Source organism: Brachypodium distachyon, chromosome 5 (genome assembly GCF_000005505.3).
Source record: "Brachypodium distachyon strain Bd21 chromosome 5, Brachypodium_distachyon_v3.0, whole genome shotgun sequence".
NCBI classification, from domain to species: domain Eukaryota; kingdom Viridiplantae; phylum Streptophyta; class Magnoliopsida; order Poales; family Poaceae; genus Brachypodium; species Brachypodium distachyon.
In genome coordinates, this window is record NC_016135.3 from 18,012,013 (window position 1) to 18,031,025 (window position 19,013).

At 45.1% G+C, this 19,013-nt stretch overlaps 3 protein-coding genes across 3 annotated transcripts; 1 reads left to right on the plus strand and 2 right to left on the minus strand.

Annotated features, from left to right (window-relative positions):
- The first annotated feature begins 3,715 nt into the window (after positions 1–3,715).
- LOC100842400 (cytochrome b561 and DOMON domain-containing protein At3g07570) lies at positions 3,716–6,429 on the plus strand. The gene is made up of 4 exons (XM_003580005.4): positions 3,716–4,219; positions 4,431–4,851; positions 4,962–5,254; positions 5,776–6,429. Exons 1-4 carry the CDS (start codon positions 4,046–4,048, stop codon positions 6,013–6,015), a joined length of 1,128 nt encoding a protein of 375 aa, XP_003580053.1. The 5' UTR covers positions 3,716–4,045; the 3' UTR covers positions 6,016–6,429.
- Positions 6,430–6,596: 167 nt separating this feature from the next.
- On the minus strand, positions 6,597–10,206 carry LOC100843010 (transcription factor RF2a). The gene is made up of 4 exons (XM_003580007.4): positions 9,286–10,206; positions 8,369–8,501; positions 7,689–7,773; positions 6,597–7,343 (listed from the first exon to the last, which is right to left on the minus strand). The coding sequence occupies exons 1-4, from the start codon at positions 9,804–9,806 to the stop codon at positions 6,964–6,966; spliced, it is 1,119 nt and encodes a 372-aa protein (XP_003580055.1). The 5' UTR covers positions 9,807–10,206; the 3' UTR covers positions 6,597–6,963.
- A 3,175-nt stretch (positions 10,207–13,381) lies between these two features.
- Positions 13,382–18,222, minus strand: LOC100843315. The gene is made up of 7 exons (XM_003580008.3): positions 17,874–18,222; positions 17,255–17,354; positions 17,082–17,147; positions 15,716–15,830; positions 14,500–14,582; positions 14,320–14,381; positions 13,382–13,740 (listed from the first exon to the last, which is right to left on the minus strand). Exons 1-7 carry the CDS (start codon positions 18,077–18,079, stop codon positions 13,632–13,634), a joined length of 741 nt encoding a protein of 246 aa, XP_003580056.1. The 5' UTR covers positions 18,080–18,222; the 3' UTR covers positions 13,382–13,631.
- Between the last annotated feature and the right edge of the window lie 791 nt (positions 18,223–19,013).

Sequence of the window (19,013 nt, forward strand, 5' to 3'; positions counted from 1 at the left end):
ATGTTTGTACGTATACGGAAGCAGTCCTATCATGTGATCGAGACTGAGCGAGACTTTCTCACTTCATACGCCTTGCATTCTTGTGATTTCTCATTTCTGATTTCTGCGTAGTATAAAACGAAAGCATTGAGATGCTAACTTAATTCCGGAGAGCTAATTGATTCCAAAATCTTGCTTAAAAATGATTCCTAGAACCGTCAGTGTTTTACTAGACATGAAGAATTCACTGCTGACTGGCACTGGTGCGGAAGCTCTCACATCCTCCGTGTGAAACAACGGAGTACTGCGTGGTATCTATAATATCTATAAAGTTGATCTCCACCATCTTCATTAAATGTTTGCAAGCTTGACATGCAATATGTCCACATCACCATCCACATCATGAGTTGTAACCCATTAGAAATTCATTTTGGTGGTCCTTTCGAATTTAATATTTTGATAGTTAGGATTTTCATCTTCACGCTGGATATAAATATTTTACCAAATACACATATTTTCATGATATGTATGTCACTCTTTCTAAGATCTGCAAACACACATATTTTGATGTTTATGTACATCAAAGTTACTCCTATAGCTATTATGAACGATAAATCGTTTTGTCCTACAATATTCATATTTTTTGCATTGAATCGTATTATTATCATTTGTTCATAACATCATATCTAGATGTGCATATAGAACTTTTCACAGCAACACGCGGGAAATCACCTAGTTAATCGAAATCGTATTGCCATTTTCCATGTGCGGTATCACCAGTGGTCGTGTAGTCAGCATGGTCGATGAGAATATCCATGACCTGCACAAATAGCATCAGAACGTGGTGCCGATCGAGTTGAAGAGAAAAAAAGGGGGCATTACCATTATTTATTTTGCATTTAATACCTTCCTTACTTTATCAGTGATATCCAATCATGTGATCACAGTGGCCTCAACTGACCACACCAGCTCCTCTTAAAATAGCAACATGCTGAACCATCGAATGAGGTTCCAACCATGCCGAGGCTTTAACTGGTGCATCACCGGTGCACCGACCACTCTAGGTGTAGCAAAGATCCGATAACGGCAAGTTAAGAGCAGCCGAAACATACTGAAAATTGACACTTTCGAAACAGTGCACGCGGCGAGAGCTAGCTGAAGCGCTCATCGTGACGTCAAAGCTGCAGCACTCCAAACTTTTGATTTTTCTTTCCATTTACGACTTCACCTTTTGCTTTCCGCCCGCGGTAGTGTCATCGCCTTACCGAAACTCACGATGATGGCGCGTGATGGTAACCTTCCATGGAGAGAACATGAACAGTATGAAAACAAAGTTTATAACTTTCTACGAAGTCAGGATCTGTAAATTGCCTCAGTCATAAAAGGATATTCTCACAATCGGCGTATGGTATATTTGATTTAGATGTGTTTCACCGAACGCGCCTTTTTTTACAGCACCGGACACCGGATGAGGCTCCATTAGTTTACGTTGATAGAAATTTGCATTTAATTGGAAGCAGCTTAAGTAGGTTAGGTGCAGATATCACATCGCTCCATAATGGAATACATACATAGGGGTGTTATGAAAGGACACTTACCACACATCAGGTAGGTGGCACGTCAGTCAGAATTAACTTTGTGAAATGCACGTCGGGGTTTTCTATATACAAATAATACGCGTCCGGTTGATATTGCAAGGTAGGTAGTAGGCTACACGCCAAAGCCACGATGATTTGATAAGTTAGTAAGGTTATTTGCAAAGTTAAAATGCATACATACGCATAGTCAGAAATAATTATTATCTGTCTTTAAGGAAGTAAGTCCATATCATAACCCTGTACTAACCACCGAGTTTAAATTATCCTAAACTTCAATACCGGTTAGAATACAACCGTCGACTATTTACATCATTTAAATCAGCCCCTATTGTAGCTAAAATATGTTTTTTTGCATACGTGCTAGATTTTAACCGAGTTGACTGCCACATTTCTTCTCAATCATTAGTCGGAATGCGATGAAATTTTAACAGTAAGCTAACAACGTCACTTTATGATTTTCTGTAATTTTTCCAATTTTTTCTGGAAACTTTTTTTTTAATTCAAAATTTAAGCCAACATAATGGGTAAGTTGAGTTGGTCAAATTTTAACAGTAGGCTACCGATCGTTTTCCCAATGGAGCTGAAATTTTAATAATAAGTTGAGAACATGAATTTTGTTTTTCTCCATATTTTTCTAGACTGAAAAAATGTTAGTTGAGTTGGTCAAACCTGCCACGTATGTGAACCATCTTTTGGATGGGTGAGAGGGTAATTTAAATGGTACGAATAGTCGGAGGTTGTGTTCTAAACTGGTATTGAAGTTCGGGGGTAATCTAAACTCAATGGTTAGTTTAGAGTTGTAATATGAACTTATCCCGTCTTTAAGTGCATAACTGCATATGTAGCAAAACATTTAGGATTGGTAATTTCTTCGTTATGTATGTGCAGTAGATTTTTGCAGAAATTCATAATTTGAACTATTGATGTATTAGGTATCTATGTGCAATTGTTTTTGTATATGTCTGTCAGGAAAATAGGATATTCTTAGACGCACTTTCTAGGCTGCAATGTTAGGTTTAATGACGTGCAATTTACGACCAAAATTTTATTATAGAACTATGACAACTAAGGGTCAAAATGTAAATAATAGAATGAGGCGAAATATTGGGTGAAATGAGCTACGGACTAAATGTAAAGAGTAGTCAACAAAAAAGAGTTTACATGAAGGACGATATTGTGAGTTTGTGACGGACTAACCTACTCCTGTATTCACCTCCTCTTTCAGGGCAGGAACACGAGGATTAAGGGGACCAAACAAATCCTGACCAAACTTAATGACATGAAAGAAGATCCTGGAAGATCAAGCAGGAAAGATTCAATCAAATCAGGGTTCCTTCCGACTTGCACGCCACTAGCAAGGGACGACGCCTTGTTCGAAACCGACGGATCGGTGTGAGGCAAACAGGCCAAACTGCACAAAAGAGAGGGAGGAGAACTGCATGTGCGCCCGGCATCTTTCTTTAGTTGATCCGTGCAGCTAGGCTAGACCAATGAGAAAATGAGCTGTTCCGGAGCGCAATAATCACCTGGACCAGCTTAGCCCAAGCTAGCTGCCTTTCCCCGTGCTCGCCCGCTCACTCCAGGCTCGTCCCAGCAGCAGCATCCCACGGCCGGCCCCGCCATCCATCCATCCCCTGTGGTCGCGCCGGTGGCCTTTTCCCGTTTTTTACTCTTCTTTTCCCCCATTTCCCCTTCCTCGCTGTGCAAGCCTCACTGATTGGACGCACGCTGGTACATACACATGCATGCGTACGTCGCCCCTCCTCGGTTTTGTTTTGTCTCTGGCCCGTGCTTGTGTTTATCTACCCTCTACGTGACAAACCGACATGCTGGCTCTGGCGCCCGTTCATGGACCGGGTTCCAGTAACAAGCAACGGCTTTCTCATTGGGCCGACACATACAGTACACTACTCTAACAGTATCCAAAATTTAGTACTGCCAGAGTCGATGTGGTTTCCGTGTGAAATCCGAACAGACAAGCGTAGATTTGACAAACACACGAGTTCGCTCGGTTTCCTTTTTCCCTAGTAACAAATCGAGCGGAAAATCCACTGCAGACTGTGATGATGCACGGACTGTTTGCCGCATGTGCGCCTTGTTTTTGCTTTGGTAAAACGCCAGCTCTAAACACAAAGACATGTAGACGCAAGGACACTGCGACTTGAGGGGATATATGTACATGCTGGGACAGCAGCAGTACTCGATTTGGGGATTTCCATTGGAGGGGCACCACCACCAGCAGCATCCTCTGACCTGCCAAACTGCCCCCAGCAGCGGGAGGCTCCCATTCCTTGGCCATTTCCTTCCCTTTTCCAGGCACCAATCTTGTCCGAGCTCCGAATCCACCGCTGCGGTGCCAAATCCAAGAAGGAAACAGGCGGCGGTGGCCGTGCCGTGGCACGGAGGGGAAGAAGGCTCAGGGAGAAGAAGAAGAAGAAGAAGAGTAGAGTGAGACGAGGCAACCACCAATGGGGGCTTCGTCCGTGCTGCTGCTGCTCTGCCTCCTCGGCTTCTGCTTCGCGGTGAGCCACCAGAAGTCGGACTCGTGCGCCGGAGATCTCCAGGTGGCGCATCTCGTCCCCTTCGACTCCTCCGCGTTCCGCTGCATCACCCTCTGGAAGCAAGAGGACTTCATCCTCCGGGTAAAAATCCTCTCTCTGTTCTTGCCCTCTTGCAGTATTTCTACATTATTCTTTCTTTTTCATGCCATTGTTGTCAACGTCAGTCTGAATTTGAGCAACCGAGTGACAGATTCATGCCAAACCGTCGTCCTTGGCATCAAATGTGGTGAACCAATCTGGTGCCCTGTCCCTGACCCGAACTGCTTTCCCTTTCCTTTCCTTTCTTCGCCAGTACAAGAACACGGCGCCCAACAAATGGAGCTTCGTGCTGTCGGCGCCGGACAAGGGGACCTTCGTGGCGGTGGGGTTCTCCGGCAAAGGGCTGATGATCGGGAGCAGCGCCGTGGTCGGGTGGGCGGCGGCGTCGAGCGGCGGCGACGGCAAGGGCAAGGGCGGCGTCATCAAGCAGTACTACCTCCAGGGCCGGACCCCGGAGGACGTGACCCCGAACGAAGGCCGCCTCGCCATGGTCAGGAACAGGTCCGCCCTCGTCTCGCACTCCGGCAGGCTCTACCTCGCCTTCGAGCTCAACACGGACCGCCCGCAGCCGCACCTGATCTACTCCGTGGGATACGAGGGCTTCATCCCCTCCTCCGACTCCAAGCTCCAGATGCACCGCGATATGGGCTCCCGCTCCTTCAACTACACTTCCGGTAAAAAAAACATCAAAATCTCCCCCTCTGTCACGCTCTCTGGTTAATTACGTCTGCTCAGAATAATTGCGAACATTTTTTTACGGCGGATCTGTTTGATTTTTGGTCAGGGCTGGCGTCTAATGGCGACGCCGTGACCGATTCGTTCCCGGCGGAGAGGTGGCACGGGCTGCTGTCCATGATGGGGTGGGGCGTGCTGCTGCCGGTGGGCATGATGGCGGCGCGCTACTTCCGGCGGCAGGAGCCGTACTGGTTCTACGGCCACATGGCCATCCAGGGGCTTGGATTCGCCGTCGGCATCGTGGCCGTCATCCTCGGCTTCCGCCTCAACGAGGACGGGCTCAAGAACATCTACGTGCACAAGGCCATCGGCATCGCCATCCTGTCCATGACCTCTCTCCAGGTACGAAATGCAGCTGCAGCACCGTACTGTAGTACTGAAAAGGAGAAGCCAACCACTCTTTCAGTCTCATTATTATGTGTGTCCGTAACATGGGTGGGGGTGGGGGGGTGAGAAGTTTTTTAGAAATGCTGACAAATTTGATTGAGTCCAGCTTTGGTTCCTTGATTGGCTGGCGACACCTAGATAGATGTGCGTGTATCGTCATTTGGGCTGGCAGAATGGACCGGCACTAGCCTGGATTTGCAGTAGTGGTTGTCTGTGAATCTGAACTAGTGAAGTGTAGCATCCACATGCCCCGTGAATCCTGCCGTCAGTATTCAGATAGATGCTTCGATGCTCTTTGACTCTAGAGACTAGTAATACAATAGCAGAGAGCGACCTACTACTAGACAATGCATGCTGTCGCGTTGATGTTCTTGAAGCCGGCAGAAATAACATGCTCCCGAAGAACAGGGGATTGAAGTTGAACACTTTTAGAACTTGAACAATCTAACTGAAGCTGCCTTTTGATGAATGAACAGGTGACAGCGATCCTGGCGCGGCCGGACAAGACGTCCAAGGTGCGGCGGTTCTGGAACTGGTACCACCACAACATTGGCCGCGCGGCGATCCTGCTGGCCATCGGCAACATCTTCCTGGGCCTCTCCATCGCGCAGGAGCTCAGCTCCTACATCGTCTCCTACGGTGTCTTCGTCGCCGTCTGGGTCATGGCCATCGCCGCCTTCGAGATCAAGCGCTGGTACGATGACGACGACGACTGATTCCATATGATCAAACACACCAAAACACACCCAACGGCAACGCCCATATCTGGAGCCGATCTCGAGGCCAGGAGTATCTACATAGAGAAGAGCCGTTTCCGCTGTGCCTGTGAGCAAATTGATTGGAGCTGTTGGGTGGACAGCGAATTTGAGAATCCGTTAAAAAATTCTTTTTGAGGTATAGGATACAGGAGCAGGGGCTGGAGTGACTGCTGTTTTTCTAGCTCAATTAGCTGGACGCTCTGATTCACATTTGTATATTGGTACTACATTGTTTACATGGTGCCGTCGTGTTGTGTTGTACCCTTTTTGTCCATTGGTAGCTTGCTAAAGTTTTCTTCCCCCCTTTCCCTGTGCATCGATCAATGAACATTTGCTGATTCTGTAACACGGCAGCACATGCCTTCAGCTTCACGTCTTGAGTTTTTTCCATACTGAGAACAGCAGGAACATGTAGAGGAAAGTTGCAAATATGGGTCGATCTTGCTGCGCCTTATATAAGCCCCCCATAACAGGACATGAACACGGCAAGCATAATAAGCTAGTATGTTTTTCAGAAGAAAAGAGGATATCCCAGGCCATGAGTATTTTTCCATGGAGCATTTTATTTGATTGAACTGACAAATACGTCAGCCTCATCTGGGCAAAAGCAACATTCGGTTTAGCTCGTCAGTGTTTGAACTTCTGCTAGACCACTACCAGTATTATATCCGACAAAGGTTTCGGACACAAACTCAAGGGTTAATTCCAGACGAAACACTCCGCCTGCTAAAGGAGTACTTGGTTTGGTTCATCAGTTCTGCAACAGCTTGCACCTGAATGGGGTCTGCACCTACATACGGAGTACTGCACTAGCATATGCATGAGAGTCACTCAACTCAGACAGTACAACGCAATATTATTACTGACAGCTGACATGTACCTATCCTGCTGTGCCACTTCACGGGCTCACGGCTCGCTCCTTGCGTGGGCATCAAAAGCGGCTGCATTTTGCACATGGGATGTCATGGCAATTCCTTTCATCTTCAGGTCTCCCCGAAATGGCATTGCTTCCTGAAGTAGTTGCTGCTGGCGCTGGCGCTGGACCGTGGCAAGATGTTGTTGGTCCTGCAACTGCATTTGATGTTGCTGCTGCTGGGAGTGGTGGATCTGGAGTTGCTGCAGCTGCTGGGCGGCGAGAAGAGATTGTACATGGCTGCGCTGGTAACTTTGTGGATTAGATCCGTACGAGGACAGGCCGAAGTTTCCCATTTTTCCACTGCTAGCATTGACCTGTCCTGTTGCAATCTTGAGCTGCTGAACCTCATCCCTCAGTCTATCGTTCAGTGCTACATGTAAAAAGGGAACAGTTACGAACTTGCAATGTCTACATTTGTAAGATAATGAAAGAGATAGCACCCCTGGTCAAGATTATAGGGGGACGAAAGTTAACATAACCAAAAGGCTAGCACAAGACAACTCTGCCAAAAATGATAGGAGCCAGTTCGATCTCTAGACTATCAAGAAAAAAAATTCAGGAGAAGGTCCAAAAGAACAATATTTTTCAGTCCGACAGTAAATTTTGAACAGTAACGAGTAGATGTCAGTTGGAAGCACCATGCCTTTCCAAAACATAATTTTATTGACTTCGCATTTGTGATGTAAAAAAAGAACAACTTGAACAAAAACCTTACCATCCTGCATCCTGACCTGCTGCTCAATTGTTTGCAGCCGCAGCTTCAAATCACCATTCTCACTTGTTAAACCTGTGGTATCTATCTGTAACATGCAGATGATAAAGAATACTCATCACTGATGGAAAATCTAAGAGCAAGTTCTTAAAAAAACTACAAATCTGCAATATACTAACAAATATGCAGCTGTACGATAAGATCGTATTAAATGTTTAATCTTAACTTGTAGCAATATATCAGATTTAAACAACCTGCAGAAGTAACATAAGTGGTGGCCGCTCAAAATCGATATTGTGAGAATAGGGTATGCACCATATCCAACAGCTTCACTAGTTAGAGGTGTGAGTGTGAACACATAATGACGTACGGAATAACTGACAAATTTAGTAATCATATGCAGACATAAGTGGTATTCTACAAGATAAAATTGGCAAAACATTCAACAACTGAACAAGCAAACAGTGACAAAATGACAACAGTAGAAACATCTAATTAAATGCTAAAATAAATCATTAACACACCGGGCATGTATTGAAATACCTAACATTTACTATTTGTGTCAACCATTCCTGAGATTGGGTAGCAATTGTTAGCCAAATCAACTTCCAAACCCAGGTGTAAACCACCAAACTCATATCAATGCGCAAAAATTTAAGATAAAATAAAGCCCAATAAATAACCTGTAACATGGACAACTGAGCTGCAAGTGTAGTTGCTTCTGTTTGGAGAGTCTGTACTTTTCTCTCAAGCTCTGCAATGTACCGCATCTTTCTTTCTTTTGACCTAGCAGCTGACTGGCGGTTTGCCAAGATCCTAAAATGATTGAATGGAGTAAAAGATTAGGAGAAATTAATATAAATAGCAAGTACTAACCCCAAAAGCACACAGAACCTAAGTGCAACAAAATAGTTGGAGTCAAAGCAAATTACATGACGAAGGCACATCTGTATTGTCATGGCAAAAATCAGACTGACTAATTACTCTCACAATTTGAGCAGACTAACTTGCATAGTGCAAATGTTTGTACTAAATTACCACCAGTGAGAAAGGCTATTACCAAATTGCCATGGTAAAACCCTCTGCTATCCTGTGGCCTACCTCCATCAAAGGTAATGCAAAAGTTCAGATATAAATTTCTACATGCAATTTAATCATATTCATAATCGACAGATTCTAATTAACTAGTGAACCAATTAACAATTAGAAGGGTAATTCAATCTAATTGCCAGAAAATGAAGTGCTCACTCACCCTAGAGGCCTAGAGGTAAGATTAAGAACACAAAAGACTATTGCATACTTCTTGTTAGCATCGCTAGCTATACTGAAACTATGTAGATAGTCCTCATCAGCAAATTCAGTTTTATCAATAAGGCCTAAAAGAGAAGTAAGACATCCAATAATTCGTGCTCCTTAAGATAGAAAAATGATTCCAGATTCCGCAACTTTCTTCGCTTTCACACCACATTCGTGTGCCTCTTTTTCAAGAGGCAACACGTCCCTATCAACCTCCGCAATCGATATCCTATTGGCAAATTCCTACGAGCCGAGTATGCTAACAAAGGCGGTTTGTTCACTTGTGCTCTCAGGCTAGTCTCACCTCTTGGCGCGCTTGGGGTCAACGAGAGAGAGCTCCGCGAGCTTGGCATCGGAGATAGCCTTCTTGGCGTCCGCACCGGCCCTCCCGGCCATCGCGGAGGAGGAGGCCGCAAGCGACGTGGAGCCGTCCATGGACATGCTGTGCTGGTGCCGGGGCCGTGAGGGCGGCGGCGGCGGGTACGGCGTTGCCTCCAGCGGCTCGGCCAGCCCGCCGCCGGATTCGAGGAACATCTCGAACATCCGGCTGCCCCCGCCGCCGCCGCCGCTCCCCTCCTCGTCCTCCTCATAGTCGTCCTCGTCGTCGTAGTTGTCGCCGCCGCCGCCGCTGCCCTCTCCGACGACGCCGAGGTCGGCGTCGAAGGTTAGGTCGTCGGGGAGGGCGGTGGCTCCGAGGAGGATCTCCGACTGCGCGCGGCGGTGCCTCGCCGCCCGGCGCGGCGGGGTGTCCGGCATCGCGGCGACGTCGCGCGAGGCCGATCCCGCGGCGGCGGAGGTGGAGACCGAGGCGGATGGGACGTCCATGGTGGGGGGGACCGGGAGATCTGCGGCGGGGGAGGGGAATGTGGGTGCCTGCGCCGGTGGGGGAACGGGAGGAGAGGGGGAAGGGGGACACGGGGAGCAGACGGGGCCTGGGGAGGCTGTAGCCTAGGAGGGGCAGGAGGAAGACATGCTCGCGCGGAGCTTTGACCAGGGCATTGACTCTGCAGCGTAAGAAAAGAAAAGGGGACGAGGTGGGGCACGCGTGAGCGGCCAATGCGCCGCAAAATGCCCCGCTGTGTTGTGCCGCATGACCGGAACCCTGATCTGACACCTGCTGCACTGCTGGTCTTGGGAGTTGGGAGTCGGCAACCTGGTTACGTTCGAATTGTGTTCGGATTTGAGTAAAATGTAAAGATTAGTCATGAAACTTGTGAGCCGTTTCATTTAGTTATCAAACTTAGAAAACGCCCATTTCATAACTATTAGTAAAATACCCGTGTCTTGCAATGGGCCATCACACTCTCTCCTGCAAATGTACAGGGACGAAACTATGTAAAAATCGACATTGATGCTCAAAGTCAATAGAATTTTTGTCACTGTGGAGAATATATCCCACGCAAACAAGATAACTTTGTTATTATGCACACGATGTCTTTTTTACTTTGACTACATGTGCTCGCAAAAACTTGATCATCAATAAAAAAATAGAAAACATTGCGCCATCCCATGACTATAGGTGGCCAATTGGTCAGGCCAAAAAGCCCGTGAGCCTGCGGGGCCAAAAAGCACGGAACTAAACGGGTTGTGCTGGCCCGCAATCCTCGATCTCAAGCCTACATGCCGGTGCAGCACGGCCCATTTAACTTTTTTTAATCTGTTACACAGGCACCACGTGTCATTCTCGATCTGGCGGCCCACTCTGCCACTTTTCTCATTCGTTGCAAGCCTCCCCCTCCCCAAATACTCCCGATCTGGCGGCCCAGTGCCTGTTCTTCCCTTCTCCGTATCTACATCCAGGACCACGAGTAGGCAGGAGCTAGATCTCCCCAATTCCCCAATCCCATCGATCTGGACGACGAATCCCCTTCCTCGTCCCTGATCTGGTAGCGGTGCACTGCACGATCTTGTGGTGGCACAACACGCTTGGCGGTGGCGAAGCACGTGTACGCGGCGCACGGGGGGCACGGATTGGAACTTCTAGCAGGGAGAGGATGGATGGATGGATCGTATCAAGAATGCTCACCGCCGGCCGCCTGAAGATGCCATCGTGACGTGGCCGCCTGGAGGATTCCCTTGCAACGGGGATGGATCCCGACCTGTTCCGTGGCGGCGCGGGAAATGAGCTAGGGCACGGTGGCCTTGGCGCGGAGGAGGGAAAGAGAATCGGGACGGGACGGACGCACACGATGTTGACATACGACCGGCGGCGCAAGGCAGATGTTCTGTTTTCTTTTTCTTGTTAGGGTGCGTGGGACGGTTTTTATGATTTTTTCCGATGGCATATGGAGGGTAATTTCGGTTTTTATGATTTTTTTACGTCTGTACCATCACCACCAACTCCAATTTAATATATTGGTATAGAATCTTGCTTATAAACATAGACACCCCCCTCTTCCCCCAACCCCCCCCCCTCCCCCAACCCATGTATTTTGCTTGTGTGTCCCGTGTCTGATAAATGATCGCATAAATGTTAGTTATACCCATTCACAGAAATTTTGTGTTATCCCCCTCCTCTTGTCTAAGCGATAAATTTGCCCTCTTCGGTCACCAACCGTATGCAAGCATTACAACACCACGTCCGCATGAGAAGACAACGCAGTCACCATTTGTGCACCTTTCTCTCCACCACCTTCCCCTTTTCTTCCTCTTTAGCGCAGTTTCTTCTTAGTAGTCTCAAGAGAAAGCAGAGGGCGGCCTCCATGAGAGTTTCCTGTTAAGTGTGTCTCGCCTCTCGAGACTACGTCCAACTTGTCTGAGCTTGTCCATGTCCCGGTGAATTTCTCCTATCAGCCTCTCCTCATTTCTGGCCTTCAGGACCTCGGTCTCGTCTCGATGTGAACAGTGGGGTTGTCGTTGCTCCTCGTGTTGAGGATTGTCACACGCATACAAGTGTCCTAGCATGTTGCACGACCTGTGTGACCTCATCATGATCACCTACTATTATATCTTCATGTCGGCAATGATGCCGGTCTGGATAAAGTGGGAGACCGTTGATGTACGGTTTCAATAGTTGTGGGATGAAAATTATACACACAAAAATCCAAAGACCATTCGCGTACTTATCAACAAGTTGGTGGGCAATAAATATACTTTTCTCTTTGGAAAATATCCAACGCAAGGGCTAAACTTTCTTTTGTTTGGTGCCATTTACCTATTTGATTTACAGGAACGAACCAAAGGAAAAACAAAGAATTTTCCCATTTATCCTAGTTTCAAATGTTGGTGCTTTGACTTCCATTTGACTTTGCTTATCAGGACTCCCGAGTTTTTTTCCTATGTCTGCAAATCAAGCAAGTCATAATTTTTACGTTTTTCAATCCTCTATTTTAGATATGCATTTATGTATTCTTTATGCATTTCCATCCTCGTACTACGAGAATCCTACAAATTAAAGAGACTCTCAGGCATAGCAAAATTAGGCATCAACAGAGGAGATCTTCGCTCCCTACTGCAATGACTTCAACCATGACAAGTAGATGCGGGGTAACTTATTTTAAGCAAAAATTGCACGGGACAACTCAAGCTAAGGCCAACTCACATCATCAATTATCAATACATACTAGACAAATCATTCAGTTCTGGAAACAATAATCCCTAATAAGCAAGGTTTGTCCCTCGATCAAACTATCGATGACTAACTCGAAGCTAGCAATCGATGATACGCTATAATTGGCGACATGTTCCATAGAAGCAAGCAACCGCTTGGAGATGTACCTTGTTGACTGCACAAACCTCTGGTGCACTATACACGTCTATTAGAAGGTGTTTATCCCCCGTTTCATTAACAAACCAGATAGCCATATTCCCTCCGATCGGTATTACTTGTCTCAAATTTGCCCACATATAGATGTATCTATGTATAAAAAGTCTCTAAATACATGTAATATTTCGACAAGTAATTCCAGCCGCAGTGATACTATATTTGAAGAAAAGAAAAGCACCATGCATGTGCATCGTACGCGTGCTGGGATAAAAGTTGAAGATACATCGGCCAAGTATTCAGAATACATAGCTACGGCGAGAGTTAGCGACAGAGGATATGTTTTACCACTAGCAAATTTTCAATGGATAGCGAATAATTAGAGAAGAGCATGGGTTTAGCATCTCAAGGCATAAGATTGCGCAATTGAAATGCAAGTACAATAATGGTGAGACAGATGGATTAGGTTCAACCCATCATGTTTGGAATTAATTCTAATTGCTCAAAAGAATACTGATGAAAAGATAACACCAACAGATGAGAGGAACTTGACAGGAACAGACACGTAACATGATATCTTTTGATTTTCTGTTGTCACGCAGCGAACCCCTTAACCTAATACATTCAAATATTGGCTACAATCATTTTCACTTTGAATGATATATTGATAATACTAAATATCAAATCACTTTTGCAATTAAAGCAAAAAGAGAAACTCACTGAGAAACAGCTAACGCCAAATAATTTCCTTTAGTTTTTCTATAATTTTACAAGTCTACCTAAAAACGCCCAGAAAGCTAACAGAGTAAATACACGAAACCACAAATGTACCAAGACATAACAAATTTAGCCACGCAAATGCACAACCAGCCTGCTAGTTTTCTTTATTTTAGCTTCCTATCTAAAGGGCTATTGAGACTACAGATGATGTATTCCATTCACTATCACTACTGCATAGGTACAGTTGGCCTGGGGAGTATCGAGTTGACAAGCTCCTCGTTTATCTTCACAGGTAGTGGTGGCATCTGCTTCATGATCTCTGGAGCATCGTTCATCCTGCAAAGCATGTTTCATGAGAATTATAACTCGAATCTTAGGATCGTTAAACAAATTTGAGACAAAGAATTTATACAAATGAAAGGTAGATAGGATAGGACAAATTGACATCTTTACAGGGTACAGCATTTAGCTACATTTTTAGACTGAAGAGCAGACGAGACCCAGGAATTGATTTGGTCAGCCAGATGGATCTTTGTGTTCTTGAATTTCTCGTTAAGCCTTGGAAAGGCGGACAGACTCGTCACAAGAAACATGACCTTGTGGCAACTGTAATAACAATGACTGGCAGATGAATCTATGTGAGACATACATCTACTCTGAAGACTAGATCACCAATTGTCCAGAACACTTCGATGGCCACATGGCCACATGGCCACATGTGATGCATTGCCAACTGCGGACGAAAAGACAGACCCTACAGACAACATTTATTGTCTTTTCCTATGTGATACAAATTTCTCCTTAAATACTGATAAAAGGGCTAAAAAGGGGTACTAAATAGTAACAAAAAGGCCTGAAGTTGTCATGGATTTCAAAATTTTCAGAATTCAACGAGGCGGCAGATTGAAAACTTACTCTTTCAGGACCCTAAGTATGTTATCTCGAGTTTGGCACAGCAGAGAGATGTTATCCTGTATCTGGAGAGGAAAGAAACGAGAACAATTAAATAAAAAATAACAGAAATTGAAGGTAAACTACAGGATTTAAAGCACTAGGATCAGCATCACCAAAAAGACCATCTTGAAAAACAAATACCTGCATGGTGCCGAGGTTTGTTGAAATTTGACTCAAAACCTGGGCATTAGTTTCAAGGAGTTCTCCTGTTGGACCTCCAATTGCTGCAGAAAGGCAATAAAAGTGGGAAATTCAGCAACTTGGTGTCTAGGCCGTCACTCGATCCAAAGGCATGGTATTTGCCAACCTCAAGAAGAATTGCTCTTCGAAAGAAAAGAAAAAGGCATACCACGGAAAAAGATATTTCAAGCAATAAATGCTTAGACAGATCTATTCCCATAATACTTTTGGACTCAACATTCAGAAATGCATAGATATGCCATGATCTTGTGAACTACAGATAGTACAGGCCGCCTAGTTGACATGGAAAAAAATTCCACTGGTGAGTATCTTGAACAGGTTACTGATGACCTTTCTGGTTGAAACTGACTGTTTTGCTCCAACAGTTTTGGTTTCCAGGCTTATATTTTCATTTTGCTTTGGTTGTTTGGTAGAGGCCACCTTTCTGTGGTCTGTACGTTTCTGTGCATGCTTGTTCAAGAAAAAAAGAAGATGAAAATAAATAAAACAAGCTTGATATAACCATCATAGTGGAATAGAGTCTGGAATCATAATTCCAGTATTTCATCCAAACAATTCTAATTCCAGGAGTCCAGACAATAGATGAGGAATCATTTTGGGAAGAAGCATTGAATAATTCTCACTAACATGCGAAAATCAAGTTTTAATTCTTTCAATGGACGGATCTGCATCTAACATATGAGAAACTTATGTAACCAATACTTTAACAACTGATCTCCAATGATGATCGAGACTTTAACAACATGTGACAGACTATTGTATAACAAAGGCACATGGAACTACATATGCCAGTAAACAATATTCATTTGTCTTTCAAAACAAAGCTCGGAAGCAGCTAGCTCCAAATGGTTGGTCAACCAAGCTGTTGACCACTGAATCAAGTAGTGTTAATTATATAATCTAACCAGGAGTATGCATCTAATTGATTTTATTTTGGTTAGATGGTGCATTGATGGCTAATGTGATGTCTTGATTACAATCAACAACATGAAAATATATATTACAGAGGAGGCACTAGCAGGTTATCACTTTCACCTCATGCAACAAACAGTCCTACATTGCAGCGGAAATGATTATGAACCAAACTAAAGAGTTCGACGGAACTTAACAGCCTGACTGCCTGAGAAATAGTTCAGGGAACATCAACATGAGTTACCTTTGGATGAAATCTCGTCATCATCAATGGGAAGTGCTGGAAGGGGGTATGGAGGAACACTAGGCCTTCCAGCTATATGAACAGGTGGTTTTGATGAAGAGTCTGAAACCTTCTCCTGCAGCAGTGAGTGCAATGTAAAGCATATTCAAATTTAAATGAGGTGCATTAGCTGCATAACCACGCATACAACTTTTATATCTGTGCTTGGGCGAGGGCCCTGAGGCCTGATCGAGGTGATGGTGCCTTGACAGTAGCATCACCACAAGTGCAAAGGAGGAGGGAACTAAGAACTTCTGTCTATGTCTTGCTTGGTAAAAAAGGATAACGGTACCGAAACATAAAGACGCATCAAACTAACTAGCAAACCTTATCTATAACTTCCTAATAAGAAAATATGAAGCTAATGCATCCAATTCTGAAGATATGCTGCCGGCAATGCCACAGCCCTTGCCAGGACCTAAGGGATTTCTACTGCTCTCATGCACAATCTTCCTGATGGGCTTGGCTGGGCAGGCACACGGCCATGACATAACAGAGCAGAAAGATCAGTGTTACAAACATGTATCTAATTTGTTTTAATGCGTTAATACCCTTGGAAGAAGTCAAACACCATTATCCCCGTGAGTTGCTTTTGAAAAAAACATAATTATGAGAAATAAAAGGTTATACATGGACCTGTAGGAACTAATATCACAGGTTCGAATTAAAGAAACATACATTTGCATCAAATGAAAAATGCACACTAAAAAACACCAAGTGCAGATATGGCTATGAAGTACTAAATTCTTTGATTGAGCTGATAATCAATAAAGCAAAGGAGAGTTGCATTTACAAAATAAAAATAATCCCTTATAAAATGATACATCTTGCACATTTCATCCCCAAGCATGATTCCATGGCCTAACAAACTTATACCTTGAACAATGAACAATGTTCTGCCAGACTGAAACCGATGCTAAGAATTTATTCAGAGGTTTCATTCAGAGAGATGTCTGGCCTCCTACTAAGGATTGTACATTCTTCCATTTATAACATACATAGTTTAATAGAATCAGATAAAGTTCATGTCTGCATCTGCAACTCAGTCATTTATAAGGTTTTTTAGCTGATAATTTTCATCAGCTCATTTAGTATCCGACAAATACAAGTAGATGTAATATGCTTGAGTTTTAGAAGAGATGGTACTGACTTCTTCCTTCGGAAAACAACGACTACGAAAAGTTAGCCAATTGGGAGGAACCATTCAATGACTTGCCAGACTATGTGCAGCCAGATACTGAATCTCTGAACTTATTGCAGCATTGATTTTCCAGTTGATAATAACAGTCATGGAAATGGAAGGATGATAGAAAAATATTGAAAATACCTTTTTGTCCTTGCTTTTCTTCACCGAGCTGTGGTCCTCTTTCTTTCTTTTACCACTCTCCTTTTTCTACATGTTGAATGCATAACATCGAATCATTGCTTAAACCCCGAAAAGAAACTTGGTGCCATGATAATAAGAATACAGAAGATGCCTGGCATGTCTATATTACTCACATTCATCCATCTACACCGCAAGGCCACATCCCGAACTGTTTTCTGTGGCAGCTTCATGGCTATTTTTGCATAACGTATAACAGGTGCATCGGACGCAAGCCTGAGAGCAAATACAGAGGAACATCAATGGAACTGTGAAGGTGCAAAAGTTATGGTGCACGCAGTTAACAGATGCCTAGATCCCCTTACAGCACAATATTGTTGAAACAGTGAATGCTACTTGCAAGCCCATCATGCAACCATTTTGATGACAACAAGGGGTCTTGGTATCTTGAGCATAGGGATTTCACCGAATTATATAGCTACCCTAGTGTGGTAGCATCAAGCATAAAAGCAAGTCTAAACGGGCAGGGAATAAATGGTGGAAAAATACATCGCAAAAAAATTGGTGATATATATTCCGGGAACACTACTAACTTCTCCAATTTGCAGCATAATTCACATGTGAGGGGGGTTGATTAATCTGAACTCAAAAGAACGCCGTGGAAACTTGAAGTCCCCGCTACACGGTAAAGTACTCGAAATTATCAACAAATTGCAGCCAGAAATGTCCGAAGCAAGCACCCAAACCACCTCATCTGAATTGCGGAAAGCCTAAAGACGTGACCCAGCGACTCACTTGACAAGCATGTCGTCGAGGATGGCCTGTTCCTCCGACGACCAATCCTGTGACAGGCCCGGGTCGTGCCGGAGCGCCGCCGCCGTGCTGCGGGGGCTAGGGTTTCCTCCCCCTCCCCCGCCTCCTCCTCCTGCTCCGCCGCCGCTCGAGTGGGACCCGTTCTGCGCGGCGACGCTCGCCGTCGGCGGGTGACCGTTAGCGCCCATGCTCCCAATCGTCGGGAATTTCTTTGCTCGCTTCGAGAAGCGGCTGCTTCTGAGCTGGTGTTGGGGAAGGAGTCGAGCTGGCGACGAGCCCTGTCTCCTCTTCCCGTTACGAGTGGATGTGGGGGAAAAAGAAAGGATTTTCTTATTCTTTTTGGGATCTTTTCGATCGATTTGGGGATTGTCCGCACTGCACGCGGCCGTTCTTTTCTTTCGTTCCCTTGGAGATAGGTATTTTTGCACCTACATCCAGCCGTCAGATCGAGTTTCTCTTTCACGGGATAGGAAGGAGCCAATTAGGAGGATGTTTAATGTTGTAACAAAAGCATAAGGATGCTTTTCAACACTGAACCTAGGTGCTTCTCGGCCGTAGTCGACGAGGATGTGTTCTCAGGTGCCCAAGCAATGAAATTTCCATGGTTATCTTCCCAAAATTTACCCATTATCTGCATTACCCATACGTCAAAGAACATACTTTCTCCGTCTGAAAATAAGTGATTAGGATTTATTTAGATTCATATGTATCTAGACGTGTTTTAGTGTATAGATACATGCGAATCTAGACAAATCTGGATCACTCATTTTTCGGACAGAGGAAGTATAATCCAAGTTTCTGATGCAAATCGAAATCGAAGAAAAAGAAGAAAAGAAAAGCAAAATCCTCAAAAAGGAAAATCTCTGACCTAATAGGCGGTGGCGGCGACCCGGATCGAGGCCGTCCCGCGGCGGCGAGGAGGGAGAGGGTGGCGTCGTGGGTAGTTATAAAGAGCTCTCTCGTGGTGCCGGTCCTGGGCCCTAGGGAGGAGGGGCGTCATCTCTCCCTTGAGCCGTCCCGCGCCGAGGATGAGAAGAGGGGCCGCCGCCGTCGTGGAATAGGAATGGTGAAGCGGGTAGGCGAGCGGCGGAGTGAGGAGGAGAACGGGATGCGACGGCCAAT

Excerpts from the sequence above, each read along its gene's own strand:
- LOC100842400 (XM_003580005.4), top strand. The coding sequence starts at position 4,046 with ATGGGGGCTTCGTCCGTGCTGCTGCTGCTCTGCCTCCTCGGCTTCTGC. Across the intron at positions 4,852-4,961 it reads CTCCTTCAACTACACTTCCG|GGCTGGCGTCTAATGGCGAC; the intron begins GTAAAAAAAACA and ends ATTTTTGGTCAG. Across the intron at positions 5,255-5,775 it reads TGTCCATGACCTCTCTCCAG|GTGACAGCGATCCTGGCGCG; the intron begins GTACGAAATGCA and ends ATGAATGAACAG.
- LOC100843010 (XM_003580007.4), bottom strand. The coding sequence starts at position 9,806 with ATGGACGTCCCATCCGCCTCGGTCTCCACCTCCGCCGCCGCGGGATCG. Across the intron at positions 8,502-9,285 it reads GACCCCAAGCGCGCCAAGAG|GATCTTGGCAAACCGCCAGT; the intron begins GTGAGACTAGCC and ends CAATCATTTTAG. Across the intron at positions 7,344-7,688 it reads GCAGGTCAGGATGCAGGATG|CACTGAACGATAGACTGAGG; the intron begins GTAAGGTTTTTG and ends TTTTACATGTAG.
- LOC100843315 (XM_003580008.3), bottom strand. The coding sequence starts at position 18,079 with ATGGGCGCTAACGGTCACCCGCCGACGGCGAGCGTCGCCGCGCAGAAC. Across the intron at positions 15,831-17,081 it reads AGAAAAGCAAGGACAAAAAG|GAGAAGGTTTCAGACTCTTC; the intron begins GTATTTTCAATA and ends TCACTGCTGCAG. Across the intron at positions 14,382-14,499 it reads CAAACCTCGGCACCATGCAG|ATACAGGATAACATCTCTCT; the intron begins GTATTTGTTTTT and ends TTTCCTCTCCAG.